At 39.1% G+C, this 16,977-nt stretch overlaps 2 protein-coding genes across 3 annotated transcripts; both read right to left on the bottom strand.

Annotated features, from left to right (window-relative positions):
- Positions 1-2,528: 2,528 nt before the first annotated feature.
- Positions 2,529-6,244, bottom strand: gpank1 (G patch domain and ankyrin repeats 1). Its single transcript, XM_074629659.1, has 4 exons — positions 5,243-6,244; positions 5,024-5,165; positions 4,863-4,938; positions 2,529-3,739 (listed from the first exon to the last, which is right to left on the bottom strand). Exons 1-4 carry the CDS (start codon positions 5,669-5,671, stop codon positions 3,298-3,300), a joined length of 1,089 nt encoding a protein of 362 aa, XP_074485760.1. The 5' UTR covers positions 5,672-6,244; the 3' UTR covers positions 2,529-3,297.
- Positions 6,245-6,629: 385 nt separating this feature from the next.
- On the bottom strand, positions 6,630-15,877 carry LOC141764417 (uncharacterized). 2 transcript variants are annotated; one of them, XR_012593263.1, is made up of 3 exons: positions 15,597-15,877; positions 7,658-13,035; positions 6,630-7,432 (listed from the first exon to the last, which is right to left on the bottom strand). XR_012593263.1 is itself a non-coding variant. In XM_074629658.1 (2 exons), exon 2 carries the CDS (start codon positions 12,925-12,927, stop codon positions 9,850-9,852), a length of 3,078 nt encoding a protein of 1,025 aa, XP_074485759.1. In that variant the 5' UTR covers positions 12,928-13,035; positions 15,597-15,877; the 3' UTR covers positions 6,630-9,849. The 2 variants fall into 2 exon arrangements, 1 of the variants encoding a protein (XP_074485759.1); XM_074629658.1 differs by having other exon boundaries at positions 6,630-13,035.
- Positions 15,878-16,977: the final 1,100 nt, after the last annotated feature.

Here is a 16,977-nt window from a genome sequence, read left to right as displayed (position 1 = left end):
TCTAAAGAATTACGGTGCATCATGTGAGATAATACTATGTGAAGCCTGTTATTTTACATTTGGTTTAAAGGGTTATCACCAGTTCATCACACGTCTAACACAAACTCATATCCACTTTCACACATACAATTTTGTTTTGCATGTCTATAAAATTTAGGAGGAAACTGGGCACTTGTAGGAAAACCAGTAGAGCACAGAAAGGACCAGTAATCAACCCAGAGGTTATCTTAGTGATAGAGCTAATTACTGAGACACATATTATTTTTTTTATTTTTAAATGAGGAATATAAGAGAGCAAAAAACACAAGTTAAAAAGTAACAGGATAGGAGACTCCTTATTAAAGAACACCTATATGCTTAATGACCAGAAAAATACAACAACACCTAAACGATGCAATATCCCATCTATAAATACTCTCATAATATATATATTTAGTTTACTGCTATTTAAGTCATCTCAGTGAAGACTCAGATGTATGAGGCTGTACTTTGTTGTTTCTTTCATTTTTTTCCCCATAAAATATTTTTTTGAAGGTAAGGACAGAAGGCGTCGTATGCTTCACAGATTGTAAAGCCCCTTGAGGCAAATTATATAAATTAAATTGACTTGACGGCAACATTTTATAATAAGTAAGGGATAATGTACAGCGAGTGGGTCATTGTTGTGAAATAAACCCGACCTCCCTCTGTCGGGTTTATTACATAGCTACTTATTTAAGAAATCAATAATTTGACACAAAAATGGTCCGCCGGAGTCCAACATCAGAACTGCGTCCATAGCAACGGTCTGTTATTAAGAAATAACAGAACGTAGAATGCCATGATTGACCAATCAGAATCGAGTATTCAACAAAGCTGTGTAATAATCATTGATAAATGGTAAATTGATAGTTAATTAAACTTAGTTAAGTTATTTTACTGTTAACAAACAATTAAATTATAATTAATGTTTACTAATTATTAGCAATGCCATAATTTCTTTTATTTTAGCATTAGTTTGTGTAATATTAAATTTGTTTATAAATTATATATCGTATCATAGCTGATACGAGACGATAACAATTACATTTGAATTACTTTAATAAACTATCTATTAACAATTTATTGTTGCACACATTATACCATTTTATATAATATATTAGGTATTTGTTATTGATTACCAAATGATTTGTTAACCTTTAAGAAATCGTTTATAAATCATCTATAAACATATACATTGATAGATGGACCAAAAACCAATTAATAACCATTGACAAAATATTAACTATCTATCTATCTAAATAATGTTTATAGATGCTTTACAAAGTATTTATTAACCATTTAACAAGATATTATAATCATCAGTTGTAACTTTATAATTTCCATCAAAATAATGTTTATAGATGGTTTACAAACCAATTATTAACCATTAACAAAGTGTTACAAATATCTGTAATATTTATGTTTTACAGACAATTTCTTAAAGGTTTACAAATCATTTTTTAATCATTAACAAACACTTAATATAGTTCTTAAAATGTGGTGTGCAACAATAAACTGTTAACAAATTATAGCATTACTAATAATTAGTAAACATAATTTCATTAACAGTAAAATAACTATTAACCAAGTTTAATTAACTATTAATTTATTGTTTATAAATGGTTATTATAAAGTGTTAACAACTTGACTTGTGTATTACATATTTGATTTTTCTAATATTTCATTGTCATTGGAGGAGCAAATTAACATCTCTATGGAACAATTTAAAACATTGTTCAAACAGTATTTATTACCCGACTGTTGGATTGGAGTACAATGTACAGGCTTTTTTGTTTTTCCTGGTCACTCAGTGTAAAAAGTTTGAAGTTGTGATTTAAGAGATGATACTGATTCTGGTAGACAAAGCTCATCGGGGGAGTTGTTCATTTGTCTTGGAGTTCTGATGATCACAGCTTGGCCACCGGTCGTCTTCAGCCTGGACTCTGCAATAGAAACAGGGACCCTGCCTGAGGACACATGTTGAATCATGCCTAACGGCTTGTTTGGCACGTCCTCAAAAAAAAAGCTAGATAGAGTGGAGCTGAAGCAGAGCCCAAAAAGTAAGGTTTGGTTAACCAATCACAACAGAGGGCCAGCTTACCAATCAGAACAGACTTTCAGACAGAGCGTTTCAGACAGAGGGTGAAAAGAGGTGTTGCAGCACAGCCGGTATGAGGAAAAGTAACACGTTTTTTTGAACATTAAAGCATGTAAACATGTTCTAGTAGAAACCCAAATACAAGTATGCACCTGAAAATAAGCATAAGAGGTCCTCTTTAAATACCATCTTGAAACATGTCCAACCTCAACACATAAAAGGAGAAAGGAGTCCAGCTTATAAAAATCTTGACTGATGCAAGAACTTGCAAGACAGTTTTACTTGGCTAAATGTGAAGTTATGATAGCACAGCCGCGTGACATGCTGATAGGGCAGATATGCACAAGCATGTGACTCAAACAACCTTTAACATCATTACTGCAGTCACTCAGATACAACTTCAAATATCTAAACTGTTTTTCCTTTAATTAGGACTTAGAAGTAAAGGTTTGTTATGTCTCAATAATGTTTAATTTGTATTACCATATAAAACATATCAAAATACCTCTTTGACATTTAAAACGTTTCTTTTCCTAGATCATGATCCATAAACAGGGTTCACGGTGTGTGTATGTATTTTTTCATAATTGTAAATAAAATCCATTCACCTTTTGAAACAGTCTTAGTGGATCAGCAGTAAACATCACAACACATTTGGTCACACAGACTAAAAAACACATTAAAGATAAAGATTAAATCAGTCAATGCCACATTTGGTCATTGCACTACTGGTTCCATATATGGACACAGCATCAGCTTTGAGGTAGAGCCAAAGTGGGTGAACACCTCCCAGCAGCATTACAAACGGTCTTGTGTGAAGGTAACCCACGAGTTGAGAAACTCTCACGAGATGATTAGGTTAAGGCACTGATCTCGAATAGTTGAAGTTATGCATTGATCGCGTATAGTTAAGGTTAGGCTTTGACCTCAAATATTTAAGGTTAGGCATGGAGCTGGAATATTTCAGGTTAGGAAAGGTCGTCAGGCAGCGAGTCTTGCGAGAGTTTTACAAGTTTTTGCCAGATTTCGCAATTTGTGGGTTACCTTCTAGACACAATTTTTACAAACACCTCCACAGTTAAAAAAACAGGTACAACTTGTCTTTGAAATAGATCTGTTTAATGTTTTGAGATGTGTTTGGGAGAGAGGGCTTGTAGAAAAGTCACTGTGAGCAGGAGTCAAAGATAAAAAGAGGCACGAAAATCTCTTTCCCAGGTCTTATCTATCTGTTCCTGTCTCCTACTTTCTTCCTTCCTCTGTCCTTTTCCTGTTCGCTCCTCTTTCTTCTTGGATGGTGGTTTCACTGCGTCACGATCTCTGGGTTGGAAGTGAGTAACTTTTGCTCTTTTCATGTGTCCATAGCCGAGGCCTTCCTGGTCTCTTTTCAGCACAGTTGGCACTGGCTGGTGAGGCCCCTCTCCCTCTGGCCCCAGTCCTGTCCCCGGTTTCCAGCCGCAACGAACCATCATCTTGTAGCTGTTGCTGGAGGGGGGGAGGCAGTAGTAGGGGGTGGGTGGAGCACGCCGCAGACTGAACAGATGTATAGTGGAGGACAGATGTGATGACAGGCTGCTGCTGTACTCGTTACAACACACACCGCACCACTGAGGTTGGGGGGCACTGGGGACAAACAGGAAGAGACATCAGTGAGAGGAGAAATGTTAATGGAACAGGTTCACAATTGTAAAGTCCATCTTAAAACAATAGACTGTGTATAAGAAGTGTTCGAAATAAATCCATCTAATCTAATAATACAAAAAAATCAATGCAGCCACATCAGATATAACAAATGAACACTTACATGATGTTTACCACCACTCTCCCAAACTCCTGCTGCATAGCCTACTTCTCACCTCAACTTTTAACGGATTATTTTGATGGATAGTTTGGGGAAATTCCACATTTTCCAACTGAAAATTTGGAAAATGGAAAGCTCATGAAGTATCCTATTTATCAGAGGTCGGAAATGTCCATGTTTCTCTTTCAGTAAAGGATAGGGCTGAGCAATATGCAATATATATCGTCAAAATATATCGTTTTTCTATTGTTTCTATCGTGATATAGGCTAGGCCTATTTATTTATTTTTTCCTCTATAATTTCACTTAAAACTGTTCTGTTCATTTTGCACTCAAGTTCTTAAAATGAGAAAATACTCTTTTTTTACTTTCATTTGTCAAGTATTTAAAGCTGCAGTGGGTAGAATTGGAGCAAATGTGATTTTAAAAAGTTATTTTTATAAAACAGTCACTATATCCTGACAGTAGTGCATGAGACAGGTAATCTGAAAAAATCATGTGCCTCTGTGTCCTCCGGTGCTCCTAAAGGCATCTGCAGGATTTCACAGATTTTGTTTAAAGCCTGAAAACAGAGTCATGAGGAGGTGCAGAAGTCTAGTTCTCTCAGAACACCTTAATTACAATATGCTGAAAGGTTAGTATGAATTTTTTGCCCAATGATGCCAAAAACATTCTGCCTACTGCAGGTTTAAACCACACAGGAGTATTAAAAAAATAGGCTTTATCATGTGGTTATTTCATATATTTATTTGATTACCAGAAAACATGCTATATCTTGATAAATATCGTTAACGAGATATGAAATGACCTATATCGTGATAGAAGATTTTGGCCATATCGCCCAGCCCTAGTAAAGGACTAGTAAAGTAACTGTCATCATCAATTGTACCTATTTGAAATTAATTCATATTTGGTTTAAACTGTACACAACTGAGAGTGTGCTAACCTGCTATCAGACTGTGTGTCTCTTTGTGTACTTCTCCCATAGCTCTCCAACTCCTCCAATACGTCATTGCGGCCCGCTGGGGGGAAAAAACAGACATGGATGAGTAAAACTTCACTGTACACACAAACACAGAGTTTCTAATAAGACTTGCATGGTTATACCTTCCAGTGCCAGGTCTTTGGCATCCCTGCCCTGTGTATCAACCACTCCGACCCAGGCTGCTCCGTGTTGCAGCAGCAGCCTCACCGCAGCTCTTTGTCCTGACCAGCTTGCACACATCACCGCTGTCCAGAAGTAAGTATCCTGGAGAGGAAACCATCAGGATTTATAACAAATAAAATATTTCCAAAAATGAACACATTGAGCAGTAAGTATTGTACCTGGAAGTTGATATCGACCCCCTTTGAGAGCAGGTCTTTGACGCCAGAGATGTCCCCTCCATGGGCACAACGCAGCAACCTGAGCCCCAGGAGCTCCATGGTCCTTTCTGAGATGCTTGTCTCTCTTCTTTGGTTGCCTCCACTTTCACCACTAATCCCACTTTGTACCACAGCATCTGTTTGACCCCTGACTCTCCTCCTCCTCTCTCTTCTACTGGACTCTCTGCTCCTCTGTTTATTCTGATGCTCTCTGCCATAATCTCTCTTGCTAATTGCATCTTGCCCTTTACCTTCTTTAATTAAATTTTCGTAGAACTGCTTGACCTCTTCCCCATTAAGTACACTACTTGTTTTAGAGCTGGACTGTTCGCTTATTTCAATAGTGAACAGATCCAGTCCACTGGCAGGAGTAAAGCCTAAAGCAGCCATGAGGAGTGACTGTAACAGGTTGTGAGATTAACCAGTACACTATTGAATACAATGAAAGTCAGTCTGAGGTATAGACTTCCTATTTTAAACAAGGAAAGCTGCGATACTCTGGTGTTTCTCTTTTCACGTGTTGGTTTCACAGTGAATCTGCTATAACACAGTAACCTAGCAACTAACGTAGCTAGCTTCTTTATTTTGATATGTAGGACTAGTGTTTATCTGTCCTATTAATTTAAAACATTGTATTTAACCAAATACAGCTTACAGTGTGTCTATTCTCTGAATAGTAACGTTGTCAACCAGCTGTTGTTGCCTGGGAGCTAACAGTCGAGCTTTAGCTTAGCATTAGCATTAGCATTAGCTTTTAGACACATGAAAGCTTGTTAATTCAAGATGACACTGAGGCACTTGATTCAGATAACATTACCCAACATGATGTCGCTTTAAAACATTATCCATATGACGACGTAAACTAGGAAGAGACCGGACTCTTCGTCTTTACGGATAGAAGCTACTTGAAGCTAACTAACGTTACCCTCCTTCTTCTTCTTCCTCGGGTTGTAAACACGACATCGTACGTGACGTCAGCTACGTGACGTAACGGTGAGTACCGCCCCCTATTGGACCGGATGTTTATGCCAAAATAAAAAATAAAAAATAAATATGCCATTGAATATAATATTAAATATAAATATAAAAATGACATAATATTAAAAATAAATGTAGTCAGTAACGAATTAAATAGATGATAGATAAAATGTGACATAAATTGATAATTTTAATTTATGTACCTTTTTATTAATTCCCTTATTTACTTTTCTGTTTAATTTTCACTTTATTTATTAATATATTTATTTATTTTTGCATTTATCTTTATGTATTTATGCATTTATATCGGACTGGATGTTAATGGAGGACAGAACCTGCCAAAATAAAAAAATAAATAAATGACTTGATAAATAAATAAATATGCCATTGAATATAATATTCATCACTAATTTCTATTATTTCCCACCTGTACTTTTCCTACTGTGACATGCCAAAATTTCATGTAACATGTCCCACAGACCTGTATCTCATTTGGGTTAAAACACCTGACACCATAGACTGTCTATGTCTAACTCACATTATTAATACATATTACAGATATTTCCCTGATTCAAGTCAGAATAGACCACATAAACACTGCCGTCAAACATGGTTGGAGACCTTTAACTTGATTCTCACATATCATGTTCCTATTTAGACCATGGTACTTGTGTCTGCAGTTTTCTTTTTTCTTTCTTTTTCTGCATGATTCTTGACTTCAATTTGTACCCATTTAATGCTGTTTTCTTCCTTATATATTGTTAATTTATTGTTGTATATCTTACATATTCATTACACATCTCGCACTGTTGTTTTGCATATAGACGGTACAAAATAATTATTGATAGTATTAACTACTGGTATTGTTCTTTGGACAGTAGTAGTGAACCAGTTTTATGTCCCCACAGCACCCTCATGTGGACAGCCTGTTTTCAATGTCTTTTACTGCCTGTGTTCCTGCTCCTTTGTTGATTCATTCATCATCAGATTATTTATCATCTTGTCACAGACCTTATTATAATATATATACATTTTTTGCTTTGTTCTTTATGATTATTATTCTTGAAAAAAAAATATTTTTCTAGTTTTGGATCAATTTTATGCCCAGAAATTCTTCAATGAGGGTAAAATGTTCTCACATTTCAGAAGACATCACTTAAACAGCTCTCATGGCTGCAAAACATTTAAACCTGCAAGACCGATCCTTTGTTCTATTGTTTTTTCTGTGTGTACATATTATAGGTCTTAAATCAACCATATTGATCTCTTAATCAAAATGTACATGTTTGTTGTATTCAATAGCATGTAATTTAGCTTTGGCAATAATGTAACCTTAAGACTGATATCAATACAACTTATTTGATTGCTTCATCATGCCACAGCCCCGGGCGACAACACATATCGATAAAGGACCATCTAGTGTCAATGCACTCACCACAGACAGCTTTGAGTAACTAACAGTGATAAAACAGTTAATAGATATGATTTTAGTGTTTATATGGAGACAGTTTCATTCATCTAATTCCATCTACACTTGATTGATTCTCACTGATTGACAGTGAATATTGTCATGCAACATGTTAACCTTTTACAAACATTGTTCATAAGCCTCCTTGCATGTGCTAGCAGGGTGAATAATAGATTTATTTTTATGGCACTTTCTCTAAACACAGATACAAAATGCTTGGTTACAGAGAAGTCTAAACAAAAATATTTTAAAAAGTGAAACGAAACATAATATGACGACATATATTGTGGTAGGGAGGACAACAAATGTATTGAAACGTGATCTCTGAAGTCTTTTAGTGTCCTTTGAGTGACCGTGATTATATCCAGTTTGTAGCCACAGATTTTGCCAAGGCAAACTGTGGAAGCTCTGGATGTCAAAGAACCATCCGCATGCCGGTAACTAGTGTGTGTTTGTTGGTAAGAGTTGGTAAGTGCTTGAATGAGAAAGTGCTGTAAGGAGAAGGCATGTCAGGCACAGGGGTGAGAGGGATGAGCTACAAGGACTAAACCCTCATGCAGGGCTTCTGTATTAAGTGCTAATGTAGTGATATAGAAGAAAGTCCAGATATGAACCTGGCAGAAAACAGCACAGCAGCGACAAACTGTTTGGATGGCAAAACAAAAGGCGTGTACCGCACAGAGAATTCAGTGGTTTTGCATGTTTTAGCCCACAATCTTATGTTTCCAGAAAATCAAACCGAGCAAACATGAAGCCAAGAAAATGTGAATTTGGTAGTTTCCTTCACTGGGAAGGCTGCTGTTAGAGTGTGGTCTTAGATATCAGACCACCCTTAAAAACACAATCCATGATCCAAATGTAAATATAATGTTTTCTTTCCATCAGTCATTTTTGCAAAAAGCAGTAAAACAAGCCGTTAAATAATAGCTGGTTGAGAAACACACAGAATGACAATTTCCAATCAGTAACACTTAAATAATTTACACAGTGACCAGAGAGATAGACACAGCCCACCTAATGCTTTTTTTGGTACCAACCAAAAGTTTTTAGCACCAGGTATCGAAAGCTTGCACTGATTTTTACTCCCCTTTACTTTGATTTTAGACTATTTCATTGATGCAAACTTTGTCTAGTTAAAACAAAGGCTTTTGTAGAAATACATGTTTATATCCCTTAAAGGTACAGTGTGTAGGATTTGGTTGCATTTAGTGGTGTGGTTGCACATTACCCCTCCGCTCACTCCTCCCTTTCCAAGACTGCGGTAACGTGAGCAACCGAGTGCAAAACCGGGGTAACGCCAGTCACCTCGCTCAGAGGTCATCTTCACCATAATAACACTACTTTAGGAGCAACAGAAGTCAGACGGCGGCTGGCGGTACCACGGTTTTGCACTCTGCGGCTCACATTACCGCAGTTTCACAAGAATGTCGGCGAACTACGGTGGCCTTCAGGTAACGTAAAAAAACACAAAAGGCTCTTTCTAGAGCCAGTATTTGGTTCGTCTGTTCTGGGCTACTGTAGAAACATGGTGGAGCAACATGGCAGACTTTGTGAAGAGAACCTGCTCTCTATGTAGATATGGAGGGCTCATTCTAAGCTAACGAAAACACAACGATTCAGGTGATTATACACTAATGAAAACATAGTTATGAATACTATATGCCATTTCTGCTGACAGATCCCCCGAAATATTACACACTGTTCCTTTAAAATAAGTGAAAAGTATAATGATCCCCAGCCCTAGCAATAAATAGTCCTTGGAAAACTTGTAATGTTTAGTCTTCGTTGACACAGTGTCAGTGCGGTGTTAATTGAACATTGGTTGATTGATAATTTCAAGGCCTTACTTTGTGGTGGTGTTTTGGATTTCATTCTTTTCTACAACAGAGAATATCTTTATTCTTCCTTAATTTAACAAAAAAACATCACATCTCATCATCAATTAGCAATTTAGTGTTCATGGCAGCCTAAATCTGCCTAAGTTAGCTTTCAACATGTTTTGGTTTCTTATTGTTGATCAAATAATGTGACAATAATCTGCTATCAACCCATACAAACATGCAAAACCACTGACATGATCATTCAAAAGCAGCAACCTAAGTTGTGTTTCAACAGTACCTATCTAGTGGTATTTACTGATGTGTCTGTTTCTGTCTCCAGTCTGTGTAAATGTCTGTCCACAGTGGGGGCAGGAGTACGGCCTCTCCCCTGTGTGTATCCTCATGTGAACGTTCAGTTTGTCTTTGCTAATAAAGCGTTTGCTGCAGCAGGTGCACGCGTATGGTTTATCCCCCGTGTGATAGCGCTGGTGCATCTTCAGCTCCGTCATGCGACCGTAAGTCCTGCCGCACTCGGGACACTCGTAGCTGGGCCGCACGTCCATGTGCTGCCTGCTGTGCAGCCGCAGCCCGCTGGACGACCTGAAGCTCTTGCTGCACTGCAGACACTGGAAGGGCTTCTCTCCGGTGTGGATGTGGAGATGCAGCTTGAGGCTGGCGGCCGAGGGAAAGCCGTTGCCGCAGATGGAGCAGAGGTGAGGTCTCTCCCCCGTGTGGATGCTCAGGTGCTTCTCCAGCTTATTCTTGTTCAGGAATGTCCTGCCGCACACGGGGCAGTTCAACGGCTGCTCTCCGTCGTGTGAGCTCATGTGGTCCGTCAGCTCGATTAGCGCAGAGAACGCGGCATCACAACGCGTGCACGAGTACGGCCTCTCCCGCTTGAATTTCCTGTGCTTGAGGCGGTGTTGCTCTAGATCCTCCTCCTCCTCAAAGGTCTCGATACAACAGGTGCACTGGTAGGGTCTTTCATCTGTGTGAGTCCGCAAGTGATACTTCAAAGCTGTTAACTGTAGAAAGACGCTGTCACAGTGTGGACATCTTGATTCCCGCCTATCGTGGACCATTATGTGCCTCTTGTAGTGAGACAGCTTGACGAAGCGTTTGCGGCACAATGAACAATAATACTGTTCGTCTTGGTGGCCTTGCTCGTGCTTCTTCAGGGCATACTCGACCTTAAACTTCTTCCCACAGGTGTTGCAGGCATAAGACTTTTCATGAACCCCCATGTGCGTCTCCAGTTCTTCTGGACTACTGAAGGTTTCGTTACATTTCGGACAAGTCCCGTTGTTTTCTTTCACGTGAATCTCCAGGTGTTTGTTGAGGTCTTCTGGGAAGGCAAAATGTTTCTGACAGTCGGGACATGTGAAAACCTCTCCGTTTGTTGCTTTGCGATGGGTCACTATGTGCCTTTTCAAATGATACATTCGACCGAATACTTTGCCGCAATCGCCGCAGACGAGGCTTCGAGGGCTGGCCTGGACCTTCTTGTGTACTTTAAGGTGACTCACAAGCGCAGCCTTCTCCTTGAACTGTTTATCACACGCGAGACACGTCAGACCTTCGACCGCGTGAGTCCTCTTGTGTGCTTTCAGTTCCAGCCAGCTCCCTACACTTTTACCACATTTATCGCAGATGTACTGGCCCAAGCCGTGCTGTTTCCTCAGGTGTCGGGTCATGTGGTAGGACTGGCTGAAGGTCATAGCGCAGACCGGACAGCTGAACGGTTTCTCCTTTGTGTGCGTCCTCATGTGTCTGGCGAGTTTGTTTGGCCCTCTGAAGCGCCTGTCGACACAGATGGGACAGAAATGGCCTTTTGTTTTAGTCTTGGAGGCATCTTTATCTTTCTGACTGCCTCCGTCTTGAGATTTAGCTCCATCGGTGTCTTCCAGCTTAACATTAACTTGAGATTCTTTATCCTGAGAATTATCAGAGTCTGCATCATTCTCAGTATCATTGTCATGATTATCCTTATTACATGATTCGATTATTTCTTGTTTTTTCACCTCGTCACTTTGCTTTGAACCCTCTATCTGGGTGGACTGGTCTTTGCCGTGTGACATGACGTGACTACAAAATGCATCATTGTTAGTGAATTTTTCATGACAGTCGGGACATGAAAGAACTCGCGACACGTGCGTCCTCTTGTGACTTTGCAGCTCTGCAAAGCTCTCTAAACTTTTCCCACACGTGGAGCAGATGTACTGGCCCGCGCCGTGCTGGTTCCTCATGTGTCTGGTCATGTGGTAGGACTGGCTGAAGGTCATAGCGCAGACCGGGCAGTTGAACGGTTTCTCCTTCGTGTGCGTCCTCATGTGTCTGGCGAGCTTGTTTGCGTCTCTGAAGCGCCTGTTAATACAGATGGGACAGTAGGGGCCTTTTAGATTAGAAGGGTAAAAGTCTTCATCCTCGTCGTCGTCCTCGACACCGTCGCTAGCATTGTCGCAGCCTTCCTCTTCCATCCTCTGTGATGATGATAACAAGACTCCGTTAACATCATCACCTGCTTTATTGCTGGCTTCAAAACAAGCCTGATTAGCGCCATGAGCACTCTTAGACAAATCATCATTTTCACTATAATATAGCTTATCGTTGCTGAAATAGTAATTATCTTTGTATCTAGATGATCTTTTAGTCGTGTGTGGTTTTGTTTGGTTTTTCGGCCTTTCCTCCCCACGCCGAGGACGCCCTCTTTTGCGCTTCGTTTGAACAGGAGGGTCTAAATAGTCTCCGATGTCCACACTGACCTCATGAAAACCAAACAGTTCAGATTCACTAAAAGCAAATTCAACCTCTTTACCGATGACCAACGCCTTGTCCAAGGTCAGAGTTTCCTTCTCCAACATCAGCCTCTCTTTGAGTTGCGGGCAGTTCGTTTTCTCAATCAGCTGATCCAGGATAAGTTTGTCTTGTAGGTCTCCATAGTTGCAGAGCCTCAGCAGTTCTGTTAACGCAAACACAAACACATCTACAGACTCTCCGGGCATCTGAGCCCTCTGGTGAAACTGAAGGCGGTACATCTGAGAGGTGTGATCGGAGCAGAAGTAAAGCGTAAGCGCGGAGATGGCCGCTGCGTACGTGGTTTCACTCTGGATCAGTGTTGTGAAGATGCGCTGGCCCTCTAGGCCAAGGCAGTTCTGTAAGAGCACACACTTACTGGAGTCGACAAGCTCGTTTTCACCGAGCGCCTCAGTGTAGTGTTCAAAAGCTTTGAGCCACTTGTGCCAAAACATTGTTGGTTTACCAGGAATGGGCAAGAAAGGTGGCGGTGGGGACAGAATTATCAGCAGTGGCTCTGGCAGCGGCTCCAGGGAGAAGTCCTGTTTTGTAACCTCCTCATCTACTTCAACGGATACCTCACCCATTGTTAATGTTTTTCTTCTTTGACTCAAGTTAGAGTATTAAGATGTAACCCTCTTTGGTCTGTGTTCAGGCTCCTGATGTTTCATCCCACTCAGGTCAGTCTAGGAAACCTGTGGAAACACAAGACAGTTTCGAGTTTGGTTCAGTTTGTTAGGTACACCTAACTAAAACTAATGCAGTCTAATAGCCCGTTCACACCGAGGACTCAACCAGGGTTGAACCAGGGTCGGTTGTGTGTATGAAAGGGTTAACCCGCGTTGATCAACTCGCCTTTGCGACCCAGGACGAGAGGTGGGTCAGAGCAGGGTCGGACCAGGGTTGATTTTGATGTGAATTGCACGGACCAGGGTCGCTAACAAATGGGGCGGGACAAACCTATTCGGTTGCAAATGAGGGCTCACAGTCCGTGACGTAGCTATCACAGGTCGCCGTGGCTCATAAACAAACGGAGCGACGGCAGCAGGAATGTGGTCAGACACACCGGAGGCGAACGACGGACGAGAACAACACGGATATGTGGCGAGACATTGAGGTGCGGGAGCTCCTGGCCGTCCACAGTGAGGAAGAAAAAGCGGTAGATGACGGGACGGTGAGAGACAACGTAGTGCAACGTTAAACGAACATAACAAGGCTTCTAAATGAGAGCGACATCCACCGTTACGTTACACGTATACGTTAATAATAAGCCGACCACCTCACGGTACCGCCAGCTGTACGCACATCTGTTTTTAAAGCGTGTTTGCACATCTTCTATTTCTAACATTACCTTTTAAACTTTTTATCTTTCAAAATAAACCTGCTAAAAGATCCATTTGTCGCCTGTTCCATCATTATATATCATTATACATTGTTATAAAGTAACAAACCCAGTCCCAGTTTATTACATTATCAAGCAATTAGCAAACTAAATGAAATATAATCTCATTTTATTATGTTTGGACAATCTCTTTCATTATCCAACAGTTGCCACATGTCCAGGGGAAAAACTTTAATAGCCCTACTATATGAAGCAAATCTCTGCTGGGATGGTAGAGTATATAAATATAATTAAGATATACATTTCAGTCTTCAGAAGTGTCTAATCCTTTCGTAAATGTAGCCTATAGTATCATATTAGATGGTAGTCTAATATATGATAAATGGGTGCTGTAGATAGACAGAGGAAAAAAGGTTCATGTTGATGAATGGATATTGTAAATCTGTACAGTATGTTGTCTATGTTTTTGCATACATTACAGCTCCATACATGTAACAAAGTTAGACATTTTATAAAGCTAAAAATGCTGTGTGTACTATATTTACACTGTATCCCAAAAACATGCATCATTCTGTGACATTTTATGTTTTTGCTCAAATTGATGATGCTACTATCATCTCCTCTCTCTATAATCCTCCAGAGGTGTAACCCCTCGGCCCGTTTCTAACACCTGAGCTAATTGGTATGCATTGCTCCCGGGTGTGACCCAGGTCATATCTGATTTGTCCTGACCAGGGTTTAACCAAGGTTGACTGGCTTGGTTTGAATTGACAAAAGGGACCAGGGTAGGTTAACCCTGGTCCAACCCTGGTCATTGGTGTGAAAGTGGTATAATAGAGTGCTGCAGGAATAAATTCACATTATCCAAACCTGCATTAAACTTCTTAATGTAAACCAGCTGCAGTCACTGACCTGACAGGGAAATAAAACCAGTATTATTATTTATTGTCCGGTTATTGTTTGTGTGTGATTAGGACCTGACGCCATGAAGCCACAATGTTGACTGAGATAAACTACTTAAAGGTCCCATATTATACTCATTTTCAGGTTCATACTTGTATTTTGTGTTTCTACTAGAACATGTTTACATGCTGTAATGTTAAAAAAAAACTATTTTCCTCATACTGTCAGCCTGAATATGCCTGAATTTACCCACTGTCTTAAACGCTCCGTTTTAGCGCATTTTGACGGAATTGCAACAAAATTTCAACAGAATTGCGTTGCTAGGCAACAGCTTGGGTCCATGTGTACATCCTGTCAGCTGATGACATTAACATACACTGCAACCAGGAAATAAACTGGGACACATTTAGAATGTTTACGTTTAAATCTGTGTAAAGGGTCTAAATATTGTATATTTGTGACATCACAAATGGGCAGAAATCCTGACAGATTGTTTCAAATGCAGAGTTTCTGAACACGGGCTGTGTGTATTTCCCTGTGGATTGAGTGTTTCCATACTTTCACAGTATTTATATAGCACTTAAGCCTGCTTTATAATAAAAAAACAAACATGAAAATCTAACTTTTTTTTATAATATGGGACCTTTAACAAATACTGTACTCATGTTAGAGAGGTTACCTGGTGGAGCCTGTATATAGACACTGGGGCCCTGTCAGTGAGGTTGGGGTCCTGTCAGGGGCCCCTGAGCTAGTCTAGATTACAGATGTTTATTGTTTCACAGCAGGTGCTCTGTGTTACCAACCATAAACTGCAATAACATCACAATGTGGCCACAAGCTACACACACACCCCTGCATTAACGGTTTTAACGGTTTTAACGGTCTTCTACAACGTCTAACGGACAGTGTGCGTGGTGATGTGTCGCTACAGCACACAAGCTACGGAAGAAAAAGAAGATGTACCGAGATGAGTATTAAGCAATAATGGAGGAGGAGGAGACGAAAACTCACCAAACCAAACTGGGTCACAAGTCACGACGTGTTGCAGACAGACAGACACACAGACAGACAGACAGCGGTGAGACGTTCACGGCCGCTCCGTCCTCACAGCTGCTGTGTCTGTGTGGAAACAGCCGCTCGTGTCTGAAGATGCAGCTCTCTGCAGCGCTGCGGGTTTAATGAGGTGATTATTAATGTTACGGTATTATACTTGAACACTGTGAAAAAGCAAAGCAAAGTAGAAAAAGATATATCCGCCATGCTGAGTCCTTTTTCCGGACACTACAGCAGCTCCTCCAGGGGTCTGTTTGAGCGTCCCACAGCGCGCCCTGCTGGCCCGGAGACACACCACCAGACTCCCGCTGTGTGGACATGGACTTCACTGATCAAATGATATTTCTGTTTTAATTAGCTTTTTATGTAATGACCTTTGTATTAATCCCCTTATTTATTTACTCTTCTGTTTAATTTCCACTTTTATTTAGTTATGTATTTATTTTTATAATTTTTTTAATGTATTTATCTATTTTTGCATTTATTTTTATTGATGTGTGAATAAAGAAAAGAATACAGAAATAAATATGTTTGGGGAAATAAATAAGGGGTGAAATGCAAAGGGGAAATCATGCATATATAAATAAATATATACATTTAAAAATAAATACAAAATAAATACAATACATGCAAAAAAATAAAAATAAATAAATAAATGCAAAAATAAATAAATACATAAAAAAATACATAAGTAAATAAAAGTTGATGTTAAACAATAGTAAATAAATAAGGGAATAATACAAAAGGTAAATAAATAAGCAAATTAAAACAGAACTATAGATTTATGTCACATTTAATTAATTAATTAATTGATTAATTTTACAAAAGTAAATCACAATTTAAATATATACTCCAGTACAAGTAAAAGTCAAAATTGTACGGAAGTATGCAAAAAATAATAAAGAAAGTTGGCCTACCTTTCGGCATTACATAAAATTATATTTCTGTTTTAATTCGCTTTTTTATGTATTGAACTTTGTATTAATCCCCTTATTTATTTACTCTTCTGTTTAATTTCCACTTATATATAGTTATGTATTTATTTTTATAATTTCTTTAATTTCTTTATCTATTTTTGCATTTATTTTTATTGATGTATACATTGTTTTTAGTATACATTTTTTCATGCATTTTTGCTTCATTATGCAATAAATGTAAAAACAAATGTGTGAATAAATGTATAAAGAAAAGAATACAGAAATAAATAAGTTCGGGGAAATAAATAAGGGGTGAAATGCAAAGGGGAAATCATGCATAAATAAATAAATAAATAAATGCTTTAACTCATAAATAAATATATACATTTAAAAATAAATATAAACTAAATACAATACATGCA

The sequence above is a fragment of the Sebastes fasciatus genome, chromosome 3, assembly GCF_043250625.1.
Source record: "Sebastes fasciatus isolate fSebFas1 chromosome 3, fSebFas1.pri, whole genome shotgun sequence".
In the NCBI taxonomy this organism is placed as follows: Eukaryota; Metazoa; Chordata; class Actinopteri; order Perciformes; family Sebastidae; genus Sebastes; species Sebastes fasciatus.
Note: the sequence above shows the minus strand (reverse complement) of the source record. Positions and strands in the feature narration are given on the sequence as shown.

Excerpts from the sequence above, each read along its gene's own strand:
- gpank1 (XM_074629659.1), bottom strand. The coding sequence starts at position 5,671 with ATGGCTGCTTTAGGCTTTACTCCTGCCAGTGGACTGGATCTGTTCACT. Across the intron at positions 5,166-5,242 it reads GGGTCGATATCAACTTCCAG|GATACTTACTTCTGGACAGC; the intron begins GTACAATACTTA and ends TTTCCTCTCCAG. Across the intron at positions 4,939-5,023 it reads CAAAGACCTGGCACTGGAAG|CGGGCCGCAATGACGTATTG; the intron begins GTATAACCATGC and ends TTTTCCCCCCAG.
- LOC141764417 (XM_074629658.1), bottom strand. The coding sequence starts at position 12,927 with ATGGGTGAGGTATCCGTTGAAGTAGATGAGGAGGTTACAAAACAGGAC.